The 20,000-nt window shown below is 45.5% G+C and overlaps 1 protein-coding gene across 1 annotated transcript in view; it reads right to left on the minus strand.

Moving 5' to 3' along the window:
• LOC106570698 (fibronectin type III domain-containing protein 5b) overlaps nucleotides 1–20,000 on the minus strand; it is a 25,524-nt gene that overhangs the window by 3,273 nt on the left and 2,251 nt on the right. Inside the window, exons 2-5 of the mRNA XM_045695055.2 lie at nucleotides 18,383–18,581; nucleotides 9,563–9,652; nucleotides 1,030–1,232; nucleotides 1–730 (exon numbers count right to left, since the gene is read on the minus strand). The exon at nucleotides 1–730 is cut by the window's left edge and continues 3,273 nt beyond it. Coding sequence (XP_045551011.2) covers nucleotides 1,093–1,232; nucleotides 9,563–9,652; nucleotides 18,383–18,581 — 429 coding nt within the window. The 3' untranslated portion in view covers nucleotides 1–730; nucleotides 1,030–1,092. The remainder of the gene's footprint in view (nucleotides 731–1,029; nucleotides 1,233–9,562; nucleotides 9,653–18,382; nucleotides 18,582–20,000) is intronic.

The raw sequence follows: 20,000 nt of genomic DNA on the forward strand, positions 1-20,000 counted from the left end.
AGCTAGGACATATGGTAATATTATGAACTACTTTATATCAGAAAGTAGAAGAAGTGTGGTTAAAAATGTCATGTGTCCACTTATTCAGGTTCCCCACTCTGGATGGTGGGGGATTGTGGTCTGCTGGGCTGTTGTGATTGGCTGGGCTTGGTTCCTGGGCAGGGTCTGTGCTGTAGTCTTTGAGGTGCTGATTGGTGGAGGAGATGGTGTCAGGAGTCTTAGCTCGGTGCTGGAGAGCTCATCATCATCGTAGTGGTGATCATCATGTTGCGGACGACATGCACGGCCTCTCGCTTGGAACCAAACAAACACATCCAAGCCTCATGGACGTCAGTCAGGCTACTCTGAAACCAGGGGTCATGTTCAATATGTGCCAACATTTCCACATTTTTCCAAATGGATGGTACATACTGTCATTCAGACAGTTGGTGATCCAGGTTCAATATATTGACCGGTGGCCATTTTGGATCCATTGTCAGCCATTTTCAATCAATTGGCCACACAGATTCCAGGATCCAGGGGCTCCCCGAATTCAAAAGAGTGTGGCAATGAACAAGTTCTGTTTGCTTCAAAGACAACTGTTTTTTGTCTGACTCTGGTTGTGGCTTTATCAATGCGTCCTGGGTTACATTCTGGTCTTAGAATTAGTCCTGGTCTGTTTCTGTTGTTGCAAGGAGGGTTCTGAATGGTTTCAGGGGAGTCTGAGAATGGCTTCTGTTGGTCTCAGGATCTGTGTGTGAGGAACAGTTAGAAATAGACAGGTCAGTTGTTATCAAAAGCATTCAGACTCCACTATTTGGTGGTGCAGGTGAAGGTTTAGACGATACCAGGGCTGTGTCCCGATTCTCCACACTTTTCTCAAAGTGTGCACTTGCATACTGTCCGTCAAGGATTTGTGTAAGAATTACATGGAGGGAATCTCTATAATTTGTTAAATTCATGGCAGGGCGTGTGCAAGTAAACACTTCAGTATGAAGAATCAGGATCGAGCCCTAGGTGTGAAGGTTCTGGTTGGCTGTGTAGTCGCACCTGTCCTAAGGAATAGGATTAGACGTTATTGCCATATAGTTGAGTGGACTGTGGGGGCTGGTTTCAGAGGTTGCTACGCAGTAGGCCTCCCTGTGGGTGTTCGGGCGTACTGCATTCGGACGAGGTCTTGGCTTTGTCCTTGTTGTTGTTGGGTTCGTTGTCTTTGATGATGTCATACTGACGACAAAACAGGAGGATCACACCTGAGAGGGAGGGAGAGAAAGAAAGAGAGAGTGAGAGAGGAGGGGGATGGAGGGATGGATAGAGAGAGAGAGGGAGATGGTATCCTACATGAAAAGATAAACTATACAGACCTCAAATTGGCTATACTCTTTAACTCTTTAATATCATCCTCAGTTCTGGAATCTTCCCCAATATTTGGAACCAAGGACGGATCACCCCAATCCACAAAAGTGGAGACAAATTTCACCCCAATAACTAACATGGGATATGCATCAACAGTAACCTTGGGGAAATCCTCTGCATTATCATTAACAGCAGACTCGTACATTTCTTCAGTGAAAACAATGTACTGAGCGAATGTCAAATTATCTCTTTACGAAATTACTATACGACAGACCACATATTCTGCTACACAAATGGATTGAAAGCGGTGATGGGGGAAAAACATATGATATGACATTATGAAATCCATGCCACCTCAGACCCTGACCTCAGCCTCAACATCACAGCAGAACAGTCCACCTCAGACCCTGACCTCAGCCTCAACACCACAGCAGAACAGACCACCTCAGACCCTGACCTCAGCCTCAACATCACAGCAGAACAGTCCACCTTAGACCCTGACCTCAGACTCAACACCACAGCACAACAGTCCACCTCAGACCCTGAAAAACATACGACATTATAAAATCCATGTACACAAACAACAAGTGTGCAGTTAAAATTGGCCAAAAACACAAATTTCTTTCCACAGGGCTGTGGGGTGACACAGGGATGCAGCTTGAGCCCCACCCTCTTCAACATATTTATCAACAAATTGGCGAAGGCACTAGAACAGTCTGCAGCACCCGGCCTCACCCTACTAGAATCTGAAGTCAAATGTCTACTGTTTTCTGATGATCTGGTGTTTCTGTCCCCAACCAAGGAGGGCCTACAGCAGCACCTTGATCTTCTGCACAGATTCTGTCAGACCTGGGTCCTGACAGTAAATCTCAGTAAGACAACAACAATGGTGTTCTAAAAAAGGTCCAGTTGCCAGGACAACAAATACAAATCAGTTATAGAACCCATTGGATGTAGTCTATCACAGTGCCATCTGTTTTGTCACCAAAGCACCATATACTACCCATCACTGCGACCTGTATGCTCTCGTTGGCTGGCCCTCGCTTCATACTCGTCGCCAAACCCACTGGCTCCAGGTCATCTATAAGTTTATGCTAGGTAAAGCCCCGCCTTATCTCAGCTCACTGGTCACCATAGCTGCACCCACCCGTAGCACGTGCTCCAGCAGGTATATTTCACTGGTCACCCCCAAAGCCAATTCCTCCTTTGGCCGCCTTTCCTTCCAGTTCTCTGCTGCCAATGACTGGAACGAACTGCAAAAATGACTGAAGCTGGAGACTCATATCTCCCTCACTAACTTTAAGCATCAGCTGTCAGAGCAGCTCACAGATCACTGCACTTGTACATAGCCCATCTGTAAATAGCCCATCCAACTACCTCATCCCCATACTGTTATTTATTTTGCTCCTTTGCACCCCAGTATCTCTACTTGCACACTCATCTTCTGCACATCTATTACTCCAGTGTTTAATTGCTATATTGTAATTATTTCGCCACTATGGTCTATTTATTGCCTTACCTCCCTTAACTTACCTCATTTGCACACACTGTATATAGACTTTTTTTATTGTATTATTGAGTGTATGTTTGTTTATTCAATGTGTAACTCTGTGTTGTTGTTTGTGTCGCACTGCTTTGCTTTATCTTGGCCAGGTCGCAGTTGTAAATGAGAACTTGTTCTCAACTAGCCTACCTGGTTAAATAAAGGTGAAATAAAATAAATAAAATTGCCCTTTATGGTTGTGAGGTCTGGGGTCCGCTCACCAACCAAGAATTCACAAAATGGGACAAACACCAAATTGAGACTTTGCATGCAAAATCCTGCAAAGAATCCTCCATGTACAACATAAAACACCAAATAATGCATGCAGAGCAGAATTAGGCAGATACCCGCTAATTATCAAAATCCAGAAAAGAGCCGTTAAAATCAAGTAATTCCTAAACCTTCCATAACAAAGCCGTCACCTACAGAGAGATGGACCTGGAGAAGAGTCCCCTAAGCTAGCTGGTCCTGTGGCTCTGTTCACAAACACAAACAGACCTCACAGAGCCCCAGGACAGCAACATAATTAGACCCAACCAAATCATGAGAAAACAAAAAGATAATTACTTGACACATGGGAAAGAATTTACCAAAAAACAGAGCAAACTGGAAGGCTATTTGGTCCCTAAACAGAGAGTACACCTAACTACTGTGACTGACCCCAAATTAAGGAAAGCTTTGACTATGTACAGACACAGTGAGCATAGCCTTGCTATTGAGAAAGGTCGCCGTAGGTAGACCTGGCTCTCAAGAGAAGACAGGCTATGTGCCCACTGCCCATAAAATGAGGTGGAAACTGAGTTGCACTTCCTAACCTGCCAAATGTATGACCATATTAGAGACACATATTTCCCTCAGATTACAAAGACCCACAAAGAATTGGAAAACAAATCCAATTTTGATAAACTCCCATATCTATTGGGTGAAATACCACAGTGTATAATCACATCAGTAAGATTTGTGACCTGTTGCCACAAGAAAAGGGGCAACCAGTGAAGAGCAAACACCATTGTAAATACAACCCATATTTATGTTTATTTATTTTCCCTTTTGTACTTTAACCCTTTGTACATCATTATAACACTGTACATAGCCATAAAATGACATTTGTAATGTCTCTATTCATTTTTAAACTTTTGTGAGTGTAATGTGTACTGTAAATGTTTTAATTGTTTACTTCACTTTTGTTTATTATCTTTTTCACTTGCCTTGGCAATGTAAACATATGTTTCCCATGCCAAGAAAGCCCTTTGAATTTAATTGAGATAAATACAGAGAGAGAGAGAGCGAGAGCGAGACTAGTATCCTCTTCAGTGTACTAGAGGAACAGTACTCTCCATGTGTGAGTAACAGGGATTCAGATAGAGAGTAGGCTATATGCATTCATAGCAGAGTGTGTAGATGAACCTGAGGGGTACACTACAAAGCAGGATCAAGGAGTTAGCCAGCTAACTAGGCTAAATATTTTGATATTTTGCCTAAATATTTTTGATAAAGATGAGCTGGAAATGGGCAGGATCTAATTGATTCAACAAATGAAAACAATCTAAGTACATTTCAATAGTTATTTCTGGTTGTTTATCAAAGTCAACTGGCTAACTCACTGATCTTGTTGTATACATCTGGTGTTTTTTAGTATACATCTGGTGTTTTTCAGTATACATCTGGTGTTTTTCAGTATACATCTGTTTTTCAGTATACCTCTGGTGTTTTTTAGTATACATCTGGTGTTTTTTAGTATACATCTGGTGTTTTTTAGTATACATCTGGTGTTTTTCAGTATACATCTGGTGTTTTTAGTATACATCTGGTGTTTTTTAGTATGCATCTGGTGTTTTTCAGTATACATCTGGTGTTTTTCAGTATACATCTGGTGTTTTTAGTATACATCTGGTGTTTTTTAGTATGCATCTGGTGTTTTTCAGTATACATCTGGTGTTTTTTAGTATACCTCAGGTGTTTTTTTTGTATACCTCTCTGGTGTTTTTTGGTAAACATCTCTGGTGCTTTTTAGTAAACATCTCTGGTGCTTTTAAGTAAACATCTCTGGTGCTTTTAAGTAAACATCTCTGGTGCTTTTTAGTAAACATCTCTGGTGCTTTTTAGTAAACATCTCTGGTGTTTTTTAGTAAACATCTCTGGTGCTTTTAAGTAAACATCTCTGGTTGTCATGACTTCCGCCGAAGTCGGTTCCTCTCCTTGTTCGGGCGGCGTTCGGCGGTCGACGTCACCGGTCTTCTAGCCATCGCCGATCCACCTTTCATTTTCCATTTGTTTTGTCTTTGTTTTCTACACACCTGGTTTCGTTCCCCAATTACATGTTCATGTATTTAACCCTCTGTTTCCCCATGGTTTTGTGCGTGATTGTTTCTATGTTCATTCGGTACATTATGACTGGATTTCGACGGGTGCTGTTTTCACCCGTGCGTAATTGATTACCGTTTATTGTTGCTCAAGTGTATTTGTTTACCTTGTGCCTTTATTTTGAGTAAAGTACGTTGCTCACTCATTCTGCTCTCCTGCCCCTGACTTCATGCACCAGCTACACTCACCTTATGACAGAATCACGCACGACAACCATATGGAGTCAGCAGGAGCAGACAACCCTGTATTATGGATCGAGGAGCGCGTCCAGCAGCATGCGGCCATGCTACAACACCTCGACACCGTCATCGATCGTGTCCTGCAGACTATGGATCGCTGGGAGAGAAGAGTTCCTCCAGCGCCTCTACCAGCACCACTACGGGCACCACTACTCACCCCTCCTTCACCCGGTCCCAGTGGGATTCAGCTCGCTCTTCCGAGGGAGTATGATGGGATGGCTGCGGGATGTCGGGTTCCTACACCAGCTGGAGCTCTACCTGGCAACCGTCCACCCGGCTCCTTTGGGATGTGAGAGCGTGTCCGCCCTCGTCTCCTGTCTCTCAGGGAAAGCCTTGGAGTGGGCCAACGCCATACGGGGGGAAGGAGAAGCGGTGTTGGACCAATTTGAGGATTTCACCCGGAAGAAGTTTTTGACCGGTAGAGCGGCGGATGAACGTCTTGTCCACCTTAGGCAGGGGATGAGGAGCGCACAGGAGTTCACTTTGGACTTTCGGACCCTGGCCGCCGGCGTGGGATGGAACAACAGGGCCCTGATCGATCACTACCGTTGCAGTTTGCGCGAGGACGTCTGTCGGGAGTTGGCCTGCAGGGACACCACTCTCACCTTTGACCAGCTGGTGGACCTGTCCATCCGGTTGGATAACCTGCTGGCTACCCGCGGACGTCCAGATCGGGGTCTATCGATTCCACCCCCCAGCACCACCGCTGCAACGCCCATGGAGCTGGGAGGTGCTGCGCTTTGGGCGACCGGAGGAGGGGCCGGTCCATGCACCATCTGTGGCCACAAAGGGCACACTGCCGGTCGGTACTGGGGAGGTTCCTCTGGGAGTCGAGGCAGCAGGCAGGGCACTCTCATGTCACCCCAGGTGAGTCAGCACCAGGCTCACCCAGAGCCCTCTGTTGCACACATGTTTTTGTATATTCATTTTCCTGAGTTGTCCCCGCATTCCCAGCATAAGGCGCTCGTAGATTCAGGCGCAGCTGGGAACTTTATTGACAGATCATTTGCCCATAGATTAGGGATCCCTATTGTTCCAGTGAATATGTCCTTCCTAGTTCACACCCTAGATAGTTGACCATTAGGGTCAGGGCTAATTAGGGAGGCCACCGCTCCACTGAGCATGGTGATGCGGGAGGGTCACAAGGAGAGAATCAGTCTTTTCCTTATTGATTCTCCTGCGTTTCCCGTGGTGCTGGGCCTACCCTGGTTGGCCTGTCATGATCCCACTATTTCGTGGCAACGGAGGGCTCTCACGGGGTGGTCACGAAAGTGCTCGGGGAGGTGTTTAGGGGTTTCCGTTGGTGCGACTACGGTGGAAAGTCCATACCAGGTCTCCACCGTGCGCATCCCCTCTGAATATGCCGATTTGGCTCTCGCCTTCTGTAAGAAGAGGGCGACTCAATTACCACCCCATCGACAGGGGGGATTGTGCAATAAATCTCCTGGTAGACGCAGCACGTCTCAGGAGTCACGTGTATCCCCTGTCTAAGGAGGAGACGGTGGCTATGGAAACATGTGTCTCCGAATCCCTGGGGCAGGGGTACATTCGGCCCTCCACTTCACCTGCAACCTCGAGTTACTTTTTTGTGAAGAAAAAGGATGGAGGTCTGCGCCCGTGTATTGACTATCGAGGTCTAAACCAGATCACTGTTAGGTACAGTTACCCGCTACCTCTCATAGCCAGTGCGATTGAGTCAATGCACGGGGCGGGCTTCTTCACCAAATTGGATGTCAGGAGCGCTTACAACCTGGTGCGTATCCGGGAGAGATGAGTGGAAGACGGCTTTCAGTACCACCTTTGGGCACTAAGAGTACCTCGTCATGCCGTACGGGTTGATGAATGCGCCATCACTCTTCCAGGCCTTTGTAGATGAGATTTTCAGGGACCTGCACGGGCAGGGTATAGTGGTGTATATCGACGACATTCTGATATACTCCTCTACATGCGCTGAGCATGTGTCCCTGGTGCGCAGGGTGCTTGGTCGACTGTTGGAGCATGACCTGTACGTCAAGGCTGAGAAATGTCTGTTCTTCCAACAGTCCGTCTCCTTCCTAGGGTACCGCATTTCCACTTCAGGGGTGGAGATGGAGAGTGACCGCATTTCAGCCGTGCGTAATTGGCCGACTCCCACCACGGTAAAGGAAGTGCAGCAGTTTCCAGGGTTTGCCAACTACTACCGAAGGTTTATCCGGCCTGGCGGAGCAAAACTTTGATGTGGGGGACTGGCAGCTGTTGGCTGTCGTCAAGGCCTTGAAGGCATGGAGACATTGGCTTTAGGGGGCTAAACACCCTTTTCTCATCTGGACTGACCACCGCAATCTGGAGTACTTCCGGGCGCCGAGGAGACTGAACCCTTGCCAGGCAAGGTGTGCCATGTTTTTTACCTGTTTTGTTTTCACCCTATCCTACAGACCAGGTTCCCAGAACGCGAAGGCAGACGCACTGTCCCGGATGTATGACACAGAGGACACACCGGCCAGGGGAGTGGGCGGCGTTCGTGCCCTGGGCAGAGATGGTCCAGAACTAGCTCCACCACTCCTCCACTAACCTCTCCCCCTTCCAGTGCGTACTGGGGTACGAGCCGGTTCTGGCGCCTTGGCATCAGAGCCAGATCGAGGCTTCTGCGGTGGACGACTGGTTTAGGCTCGCTGAGGAGACATGGGACGCCGCTCATGTGCACCTTCAGCGGGCCGTGAGGCGCCAGAAAACCAGCGCAGATCGCTACCGCAGTGAGGCCCTGGTGTTCGCACCGGGGGACTGGGTCTGGCTCTCGACCCAAAACCTGCCCCTCCGCATGCCCTGCCGGAAGCTGGGCCTGCGGTTTGTGGGGGCCATTCAAAGTCCTGAGGAGACTGAATGAGGTTTGTTACAGGTTACAGCTTCCCCCAATTACCGTGATAACCCCTCGTTCCATGTGTCTCTCCTCAGGCCGGTGGTGGCTGGTCCACTCCAGGAGTCTAAGGTGCGGGAGGTTCCTCCACCCCCTCTGAACATCGAGGGGGCCCCGGCGTATGCTGTTCGATCCATACTGGATTCGAGGCGTCGGGCGAGGGGCCTTCAGTACCTCGTGGAGTGGGAGGAGTACGGTCCAGAGGAGAGATGCTGGGGGCCGTCGATGCTGTGGGAGTTCCACCGTCTCCATCCCGGATCGCCCTGCACCTCGTCCTCCGGGTCGTCCCCGAGGCCGGTGTCGGCGCACTGCTGGAGCCACGCGTCAAGGGGGGGATACTGTCACGGCTTCCCCTGAAGTCGGTCCCTCTCCTTGTTCGGGCTGCGTTCGGCGGTCGACGTCACCGGTCTTCTAGCCATCGCCGATCCACCTTTCATTTTCCATTTGTTTTGTCTTTGTTTGCCAACTACTATGGTTCTGTTTTGTATTTATTATGAATCCCCATTTGTTCCTGTTGCCAAGACAGGGGCTACCCTTCCTGGGGTTTATTATGGATTCCCATTAGTTCATGCCAAGGCAGCAGCTACTCTTCCAGGGGTTTATTATGGAACCCCATTAGCTGCTGCCAAGGCAGCAACATTATGATTGTGTTATGGTTGTGTTGCGATGTAAATGTGGTTCAGTTACCAGCCCACATGATGCATTGATTTGGTTCTGTTGTGTTACGGTTGTGTTGTGGTTCTGTTGTGGTTGTGATGTGGTTGTGTTGTGGTTGTGATGTGGTTGTGTTATGGTTGTGATGTGGTTGTGTTATGGTTGTGATGTGGTTGTGTTATGGTTGTGTTGTGGTTGAGTTGTGGTTGTGATGTGGTTGTGTTGTGGTTGTGATGTGGTTGTGTTATGGTTGTGTTATGATTGTGTTGTGGCTGAGTTGTGGTTGAGTTGTGGTTGTGATGTGGTTGTGTTGTGGTTGTGGTATGGTTGTGTTGTGGTTGTGATGTGGTTGTGTTATGGTTGTATTGTGGTTGTATTGTGGTTGTGATGTGGTTGTGTTGTGGTTGAGTTGTGGTTGAGTTGTGGTTGTGGTATGGTTGTGTTGTGGTTGGGATGTGGTTGGGATGTGGTTGTGTTATGGTTATGTTATGGTTGTGTTATGGTTGTGTTATGGTTGTGTTGTGGTTGAGTTACCTGCCCACATGACGAGAACCACTACGATGATGATGAGCTCTCCAACTCTGAGCTGAACTGCCTGTTCCATCTCCTCTCTGTTCACCTGGTCTGGAGAGAGGAAACACACTGAGCTGAACTACCTGTTCCATCTCTCTGTTCACCTGGTCTGAAGAGAGGAAACACACTGAGCTGAACTACCTGGTCCATCTCCTCTCTGTTCACCTGGTCTGGAGAGAGGAAACACACTGAGCTGAACTACCTGGTCCATCTCCTCTCTGTTCACCTGGTCTGGAGAGAGGAAACACACTGAGCTGAACTACCTGGTCCATCTCCTCTCTGTTCACCTGGTCTGGAGAGAGGAAACACACTGAGCTGAACTACCTGGTCCATCTCTCTGTTCACCTGGTCTGGAGAGAGGAAACACACTGAGCTGAACTACCTGGTCCATCTCTCTGTTCACCTGGTCTGGAGAGAGGAAACACACTGAGCTGAACTACCTGGTCCATCTCCTCTCTGTTCACCTGGTCTGGAGAGAGGAAACACAGTTATACTGTAGACAGACAGACAGACAGACAGACAGACAGACAGACAGACAGACAGACAGACAGACAGACAGACAGACAGACAGACAGACAGACAGACAGACAGACAGACAGACAGACAGACAGACAGACAGACAGACAGACAGACAGACAGACAGACAGACAGACAGACAGACAGACAGACAGACCTTGCCTATCATCACCTCTATCATAACTACATTCACACATATTGAAAATGAGATATTGTAGTCACAGCCATGTCCTGGCCTGGGCTAATTAACCCGAGCTGTGAGTCATCCCCCAGCAGCCCCTGAAGAATCCTACTCTGTTTCCCCTCAGCCATGTCCTGGCCTGGGCTAATTAACCTGACGTTAAGGATGAGGCTGTGATGATACCTCTGAGAAGAGAGAAAAAAAGAGAGAGAGAGAGAAAGAGAGGGGGCTTGATTACAAACTGAAATCTCTCTGATCTTACCATGACCATATTGCTGAATTATATCCAGATCTGCAAACACCAAAGGGGAAGGGTCTTGGGGACAAAATGGAGAAAACCATGAACCATGACTTCTGAGGGAGAGTTCAGAGTCTTGTCAGTCAAAAGCAGCCTCCCCTCTGTCAGAGCCTCCTCAGAGGTCTGGAGTTAAGGACCTGGTATTTAAAACCCTTAGATGTAGTCCTGAAGGAGACCTTTAAAAGGGGTGAGCAATAGTTGGACTTCAGACAGCAGACTGACTGACACTAGATTCCCAGACAGACACAAAGACCGCTGACTTGGAGAGAGATGAGAGAGAGAGACGAGTCTACTCTGCAGAGTACTCGAGGCACAAAGAGACACAGAAGTGACTGGTGTTGTACTGGTGGTTATATATAACAGATGGTAACAGGGCTGTGTTGTACTGGTGGTCATATATAACAGATGGTAACAGGGTTGTGTTGTGTTATACTGGTGGTCATATATAACAGATGGTAACAGGGCTGTGTTGTGTTGTGCTGGTGTTCATATATAACAGATGGTAACAGGGCTGTGTTGTACTGGTGGTCATATATAACAGATGGTAACAGGGTTGTGTTGTACTGGTGGTCATATATAACAGATGGTAACAGGGTTGTGTTGTACTGGTGGTCATATATAACAGATGGTAACAGGGCTGTGTTGTACTGGTGGTCATATATAACAGATGGTAACAGGGTTGTGTTGTACTGGTGGTCATATATAACAGATGGTAACAGGGCTGTGTTGTACTGGTGGACATATATAACAGATGGTAACAGGGCTGTGTTGTACTGGTGGTCATATATAACAGATGGTAACAGGGCTGTGTTGTACTGGTGGTCATATATAACAGATGGTAACAGGGCTGTGTTGTACTGGTGGTCATATATAACAGATGGTAACAGGGCTGTGTTGTACTGGTGGTCATATATAACAGATGGTAACAGGGTTGTGTTGTGTTGTACTGGTGGTCATATATAACAGATGGTAACAGGGTTGTATTGTGTTGTACTGGTGGTCATATAAAACAGATGGTAACAGGGCTGTGTTGTACTGGTGGTCATATATAACAGATGGTAACAGGGCTGTGTTGTACTGGTGGTCATATATAACAGATGGTAACAGGGTTGTGTTGTGTTGTACTGGTGGTCATATATAACAGATGGTAACAGGGCTGTGTTGTGTTGTACTGGTGGTCCTATATAACAGATGGTAACAGGGCTGTGTTGTACTGGTGGTCATATATAACAGATGGTAACAGGGCTGTGTTGTACTGGTGGTCATATATAACAGATGGTAACAGGGCTGTGTTGTACTGGTGGTCATATATAACAGATGGTAACAGGGCTGTGTTGTACTGGTGGTCATATATAACAGATGGTAACAGGGCTGTGTTGTACTGGTGGTCATATATAACAGATGGTAACAGGGCTGTGTTGTGTTGTGCTGGTGGTCATATATAACAGATGGTAACAGGGTTGTGTTGTGTTGTACTGGTGGTCATATATAACAGATGGTAACAGGGCTGTGTTGTGTTGTACTGGTGGTCATATATAACAGATGGTAACAGGGCTGTGTTGTACTGGTGGTCATATATAACAGATGGTAACAGGGCTGTGTTGTACTGGTGGTCATATATAACAGATGGTAACAGGGCTGTGTTGTGTTGTACTGGTGGTCATATATAACAGATGGTAACAGGGCTGTGTTGTACTGGTGGTCATATATAACAGATGGTAACAGGGCTGTGTTGTACTGGTGGTCATATATAACAGATGGTAACAGGGCTGTGTTGTACTGGTGGTCATATATAACAGATGGTAACAGGGCTGTGTTGTACTGGTGGTCATATATAACAGATGGTAACAGGGCTGTGTTGTACTGGTGGTCATATATAACAGATGGTAACAGGGCTGTGTTGTACTGGTGGTCATATATAACAGATGGTAACAGGGCTGTGTTGTACTGGTGGTCATATATAACAGATGGTTACAGGGTTGTGTTGTACTGGTGGTCATATATAACAGATGGTAACAGGGTTGTGTTGTACTGGTGGTCATATATAACAGATGGTAACAGGGCTGTGTTGTACTGGTGGTCATATATAACAGAGGGTAACAGGGCTGTGTTGTACTGGTGGTCATATATAACAGATGGTAACAGGGCTGTGTTGTACTGGTGGTTATATAACAGATGGTAACAGGGCTGTGTTGTGTTGTACTGGTGGTCATATATAACAGATGGTAACAGGGCTGTGTTGTACTGGTGGTCATATATAACAGATGGTAACAGGGCTGTGTTGTGTTGTACTGGTGGTCATATATAACAGATGGTAACAGGGCTGTGTTGTACTGGTGGTCATATATAACAGATGGTAACAGGGCTGTGTTGTACTGGTGGTCATATATAACAGATGGTAACAGGGTTGTGTTGTACTGGTGGTCATATATAACAGATGGTAACAGGGCTGTGTTGTACTGGTGGTCATATATAACAGATGGTAACAGGGCTGTGTTGTACTGGTGGTCATATATAACTGATGGTAACAGGGCTGTGTTGTTGTCTTCGGTCTCTCTTTATGTTGTGGTGTCTCTCTTGTCGTGATGTTTGTTTTGTCCTGTTTTTATATTTATATATATTTATATATATTTTAATCCCAGCCCCCGTCCCATCAGGAGGCCTTTTGCCTTTTGGTAGGTCGTCATTGTAAATCAGAATTTGTTCTAAACTTTCTTGCTTAGTTAAATAAATGTAAAATAAAATAAAATAAACAAGTAGTGTTGATTAATAATGTGATGACCCTCCCACTCTGTCTGCCGAATTCTTTCTCTTTGCTCTTGTTTTCCTTAATAGGATGTTGGTGGGTGGAGCCGGGAGGGTCATCAGAGACATGGGACACACCTGGGCTCGGGTGTGTCCCGGGATGAATACACCTCTTCCCCATTCATTGAGGAGACTCTCTCCATGCAGACACACCTGGGCTCGGGTGTGTCCCAGGATAAATACACCTCTTCCCCATTCATTGAGGAGACTCTCTCCATGCAGACACACCTGGGCCCGGGTGTGTCCCGGGATAAATACACCTTTCAATGCACCTTCCAACGCCCCTCATTATCACATTTATGCACGCAACCACTCACTTACACTACTGATTACTGATTTACAAACACCATTGTTAATTGTATTTAGTTTACATTATTTAATAAATATATTTTGTTATTCCTTATCTCCACGTTGTCTCCCTTTTTGTTACGAACTTCGAGCTTGTTCGTGACAATAGAAGACAAAAGAGAGACGGAAACGTGGTGTGTGGTGTGTGTGAGACCAGATGGTCAGAGTAACCTCTAACGTCCTGAGTCTACACAGGTGGGCATCTGCAAAGGACAGGTGTGTGCGGCATGCGATGTGGTGTGTGCGCGTGCGTGTGGTGTGTGGCTGTCATATATGACTAGTGATAACCAGAGCAGGTGTCAAACGCACACACACCACGCGCACACACAAACAACACAAGGACGCACACACACACCACGCGCACGCACAAACAACACAAGGACGCACACACACTCCACGCGCACGCACAAACAACACAAGGACGCACACACCACGCCAAACCTGTCCATTGCAGATGCCCACCTGTGTAGACTCAGGACTCAGGACCTTAGAGGTTACTACAATATCCGACCATCTGGTTTCTCAGGTAACCTTAGTTACATAAAAATAAAATGGTGTTTTACGAGGACGTTATAACTTCTGTTACTGTGATAATCTGGTGGTTTACGAGGACGTTATAACTTCTGTTACTGTGATAATCTGTAGGTTTAGGAGGACGTTATAACTTCTGTTACTGTGATAATCTGGTGGTTTAGCAGGACGTTATAACTTCTGTTACTGTGATAATCTGGTGGTTTAGGAAGACGTTATAACTTCTGTTACTGTGATAATCTGTAGGTTTAGGAGGACGTTATAACTTCTGTTACTGTGATAATCTGGTGGTTTACGAGGACGTTATAACTTCTGTTACTGTGATAATCTGGTGGTTTACGAGGACGTTATAACTTCTGTTACTGTGATAATCTGGTGGTTTAGGAGGACGTTATAACTTCTGTTACTGTGATAATCTGGTGGTTTACGAGGACGTTATAACTTCTGTTACTGTGATAATCTGGTGGTTTACGAGGACGTTATAACTTCTGTTACTGTGATAATCTGTAGGTTTAGGAGGACGTTATAACTTCTGTTACTGTGATAATCTGGTGGTTTAGCAGGACGTTATAACTTCTGTTACTGTGATAATCTGGTGGTTTAGGAAGACGTTATAACTTCTGTTACTGTGATAATCTGTAGGTTTAGAAGGACGTTATAACTTCTGTTACTGTGATAATCTGGTGGTTTACGAGGACGTTATAACTTCTGTTACTGTGATAATCTGGTGGTTTACGAGGACGTTATAACTTCTGTTACTGTGATAATCTGGTGGTTTAGGAGGACGTTATAACTTCTGTTACTGTGATAATCTGGTGGTTTACGAGGACGTTATAACTTCTGTTACTGTGATAATCTGGTGGTTTAGGAGGACGTTATAACTTCTGTTACTGTGATAATCTGGTGGTTTAGGAGGACGTTATAACTTCTGTTACTGTGATAATCTGGTGGTTTAGGAGGACGTTATAACTTCTGTTACTGTGATAATCTGGTGGTTTAGGAGGACGTTATAACTTCTGTTACTGTGATAATCTGGTGGTTTACGAGGACGTTATAACTTCTGTTACTGTGATAATCTGGTGGTTTAGCAGGACGTTATAATTTCTGTTACTGTGATAATCTGGTGGTTTACGAGGACGTTATAACTTCTGTTACTGTGATAATCTGGTGGTTTACGAGGACGTTATACCTTCTGTTACTGTGATAATCTGGTGGTTTAGGAGGACGTTATAACTTCTGTTATTGTGATAATCTGGTGGTTTACGAGGACGTTATAACTTCTGTTACTGTGATAATCTGGTGGTATAGGAGGACGTTATAACTTCTGTTACTGTGATAATCTGGTGGTTTAGGAGGACGTTATAACTTCTGTTACTGTGATAATCTGGTGGTTTAGGAGGACGTTATAACTTCTGTTACTGTGATAATCTGGTGGTTTAGGAGGATGATTATAACATCTGTTACTGTGATAATCTTGTGGTTTAGGAGGACGTTATAACTTCTGTTACTGTGATAATCTGGTGGTTTAGGAGGACGTTATAACTTCTGTTACTGTGATAATCTGGTGGTTTAGGAGGACGTTATAACTTCTGTTACTGTGATAATCTGGTGGTTTACGAGGACGTTATAACTTCTGTTACTGTGATAATCTGGTGGTTTAGGAGGACGTTATAACTTCTGTTACTGTGATAATCTGGTGGTTTAGGAGGACGTTATAACTTCTGTTACTGTGATAATCTGGTGGTTTACGAGGACGTTATAATTTCTGTTACTGTGATAATCTGGTGGTTTAGGAGGACGTTATAACGTACTGTGTGTTACTTCAGGATATCTCTCAATGTCTCAAGAACATCTTCTTTCGACTTTATCTGAACATTTTTCAACCATATGAATAATGTCTTTTAAACGTCGAAACATGATTATAAAAATAATGATTCACTTCGACTTTGAGAAACGGGAACCAGAGTACAACAATCCTTAATAACGTTACCTTAAACGTTATCTAAATATTACCTTGGCACCAGTACTTCTAATGTTTTCCCAACATCTCCTGTGTACGTGTGTTTATCTGTTGTGTGATGTAAGGGCTGATGTATTCCTGTCTCTGTGTAAAGCTCTTCTCTTCTCTGTGTGTATCTGGGTCGCTGAGAGAGGAGATGGTCAAACTGGAAGTGTTGCCAGTTGCTGTATTACATGACAAAGACAGCCAGGCGTCGATGCTCTGTATCAAAATGGTAGAGTAGCCAGGAATCGTTATGGGAAATTTGGAGGTGTTGTATAATATTATAATTCATTGGGGAGGTGTTGTATAATATTATAATTCATTGGGGAGGTGTTGAATAATATTATAATTCATTGGGGAGGTGTTGTATAACAGAATTCATTGGGGGAGGTGTTGTATAATATTAGAATTCATTGGGGAGGTGTTGTATAACATTATAATTCATTGGGGAGGTGTTGTATAATATTAGAATTCATTGGGGAGGTGTTGTATAACATTATAATTCATTGGGGGAGGTGTTGTATAACATTATAATTCATTGGGGAGGTGTATAACATTATAATTCATTGGGGGAGGTGTTGTATAACATTATAATTCATTGGGGGAGGTGTTGTATAACATTATAATTCATTGGGGAGGTGTATAACATTATAATTCATTGGGGAGGTGTATAACATTATAATTCATTGGGGAGGTGTATAATATTATAATTCATTGGGGAGGTGTATAACATTATAATTCATTGGGGGAGGTGTTGTATAACATTATAATTCATTGGGGGAGGTGTTGTATAACATTATAATTCATTGGGGGAGGTGTTGTATAACATTATAATTCATTGGGGAGGTGTATAACATTATAATTCATTGGGGAGGTGTATAACATTATAATTCATTGGGGAGGTGTATAACATTATAATTCATTGGGGAGGTGTTGTATAACATTATAATTCATTGGGGAGGTGTTGTATAATATTATAATTCATTGGGGAGGTGTATAACATTATAATTCATTGGGGGAGGTGTTGTATAACATTATAATTCATTGGGGAGGTGTATAACATTATAATTCATTGGGGAGGTGTATAATATTATAATTCATTGGGGAGGTGTATAACATTATAATTCATTGGGGGAGGTGTTGTATAACATTCTAATTCATTGGGGGAGGTGTTGTATAACATTCTAATTCATTGGGGAGGTGTATAACATTATAATTCATTGGGGAGGTGTATAACATTATAATTCATTGGGGAGGTGTTTAATATTATAATTCATTGGGGAGGTGTATAACATTATAATTCATTGGGGGAGGTGTTGTATAACATTATAATTCATTGGGGGAGGTGTTGTATAACATTATAATTCATTGGGGGAGGTGTTGTATAACATTATAATTCATTGGGGGAGGTGTTGTATTAACATTATAATTCATTGGGGAGGTGTATAACATTATAATTCATTGGGGAGGTGTATAATATTATAATTCATTGGGGAGGTGTATAACATTATAATTCATTGGGGGAGGTGTTGTATAACATTATAATTCATTGGGGAGGTGTATAATATTATAATTCATTGGGGAGGTGTATAACATTATAATTCATTGGGGAGGTGTTGTATAACATTATAATTCATTGGGGGAGGTGTTGTATAACATTATAATTCATTGGGGAGGTGTATAACATTATAATTCATTGGGGGAGGTGTTGTATAACATTATAATTCATTGGGGAGGTGTATAACATTATAATTCATTGGGGGAGGTGTTGTATAACATTATAATTCATTGGGGAGGTGTTGTATAACATTATAATTCATTGGGGAGGTGTTGTATAACATTATAATTCATTGGGGAGGTGTTGTATAATATTATAATTCATTGGGGAGGTGTTGTATAACATTATAATTCATTGGGGAGGTGTTGTATAACATTATAATTCATTGGGGAGGTGTATAACATTATAATTCATTGGGGAGGTGTATAACATTATAATTCATTGGGGAGGTGTTGTATAATATTAGAATTCCCTGCAGGTTTTTTTTTTCTGTCCTCATTCTAAAATGAACATTTTGTAATTCTGTTGTGTGTGTTACCTACCTGATACTGTGGAGGCCAGTTTCTCAGACTCTCTGGGAGTTCTGAAGCTGACCGGGTCACTTGGAGGACTACTGCCTCCCATGCTGATGCTCTGGACATGAACAATGTACTCCGTGTCCTCCTCCAAGTCCCACAATGCACAGGAGCGCGTGGTCGTGTTCACTTCCTGGATGTACCGCAGCATACGCACATCCTTCTTCTGAAACCAATGACAACGGGAGGGGTTAAGGTTAGGGCCGTAACACAAGGATACAGACCAGATATCAGATATCTAACCTGCCCTAGCCCACTAACCTAGCCCACTGAGACAAAGCCCACTAAACTAGCCCACTGCCCTAGCCCACTGAGACAAAGCCCACTGCCCTAGCCCACTGTCTTGGTCCACTGAGACAAAGCCCACTAAACTAGCCCACTGCCCTAGCCCACTGAGACAAAGCCCACTGCCCTAGCCCACTGTCTTGGTCCACTGAGACAAAGCCCACTGCCCTAGCCCACTGTCTTGGTCCACTGATACAAGGCCCACTGCCCTAGCCCACTGAGACAAAGCCCACTGCCCTAGCCCACTGCCCTAGCCCACTGAGACAAAGCCCACTGCCCTAGCCCACTGCACCAGCCCACTGCCCTAGCCCACTGGGACAAATCCCACTGCCCTAGCCCACTGCACTAGCCCATTGAGACAAAGCCCACTGCCCTAGCCCACTGAGACAAAGCCCACTGCACTAGCCCATTGCCCTAGCCCACTGAGACAAAGCTCATTGCACTAGCCCACTGCCCTAGCCCAATGAGACAAAGCCCACTGCCCTAGCCCACTGCCCTAGCCCACTGAGACAAAGCCCACTAAACTAGCCCACTACCCTAGCCCACTGAGACAAAGCCCACTGCCCCAGCCCACTGCCCTAGCCCACTGAGACAAAGCCCACTGCACTAGCCCACTGCCCTAACCCACTGAGACAAAGCCCACTGCCCTAGCCCACTGAGACAAAGCCCACTGCACTAGCCCACTGCCCTAGCCCAATGAGACAAAGCCCACTAAACTAGCCCACTGAGACAAAGCCCACTGCCCTAGCCCACTGAGACAAAGCCCAGTGCACTAGCCCACTGGCCTAGCCCACTGAGACAAAGCCCACTGCCCTAGCCCACTGCCCTAGCCCACTGAGACAAAGCCCACTGCCCTAGCCCACTGATACAAAGCCCACTGCCCTAGCTCACTGCCCTAGCCCACTGCACTAGCCCACTGCCCTAGCCCACTGAGACAAAGCCCACTGCACTAGCCCACTGCCCTAGCCCACTGAGACAAAGCCCACTTCCCTAGCCCACTGAGGCAAAGCCCACTGCACTAGCCCACTGCCCTAGCCCAATGAGACAAAGCCCACTGCCCTAGCCCACTGCCACTAGCCCACTGCCCTAGCTCACTGCCCTAGCCCACTGCACTAGCCCACTGCCCTAGCCCACTGAGACAAAGCCCACTGCACTAGCCCACTGCCCTAGCCCACTGAGACAAAGCCCACTTCCCTAGCCCACTGAGACAAAGCCCACTGCACTAGCCCACTGCCCTAGCCCAATGAGACAAAGCCCACTGCCCTAGCCCACTGCACTAGCCCACTGCCCTAGCCCACTG

The sequence above is a fragment of the Salmo salar genome, chromosome 14, assembly GCF_965601325.2.
Source record: "Salmo salar chromosome 14, fSalSal1, whole genome shotgun sequence".
In the NCBI taxonomy this organism is placed as follows: Eukaryota; Metazoa; Chordata; class Actinopteri; order Salmoniformes; family Salmonidae; genus Salmo; species Salmo salar.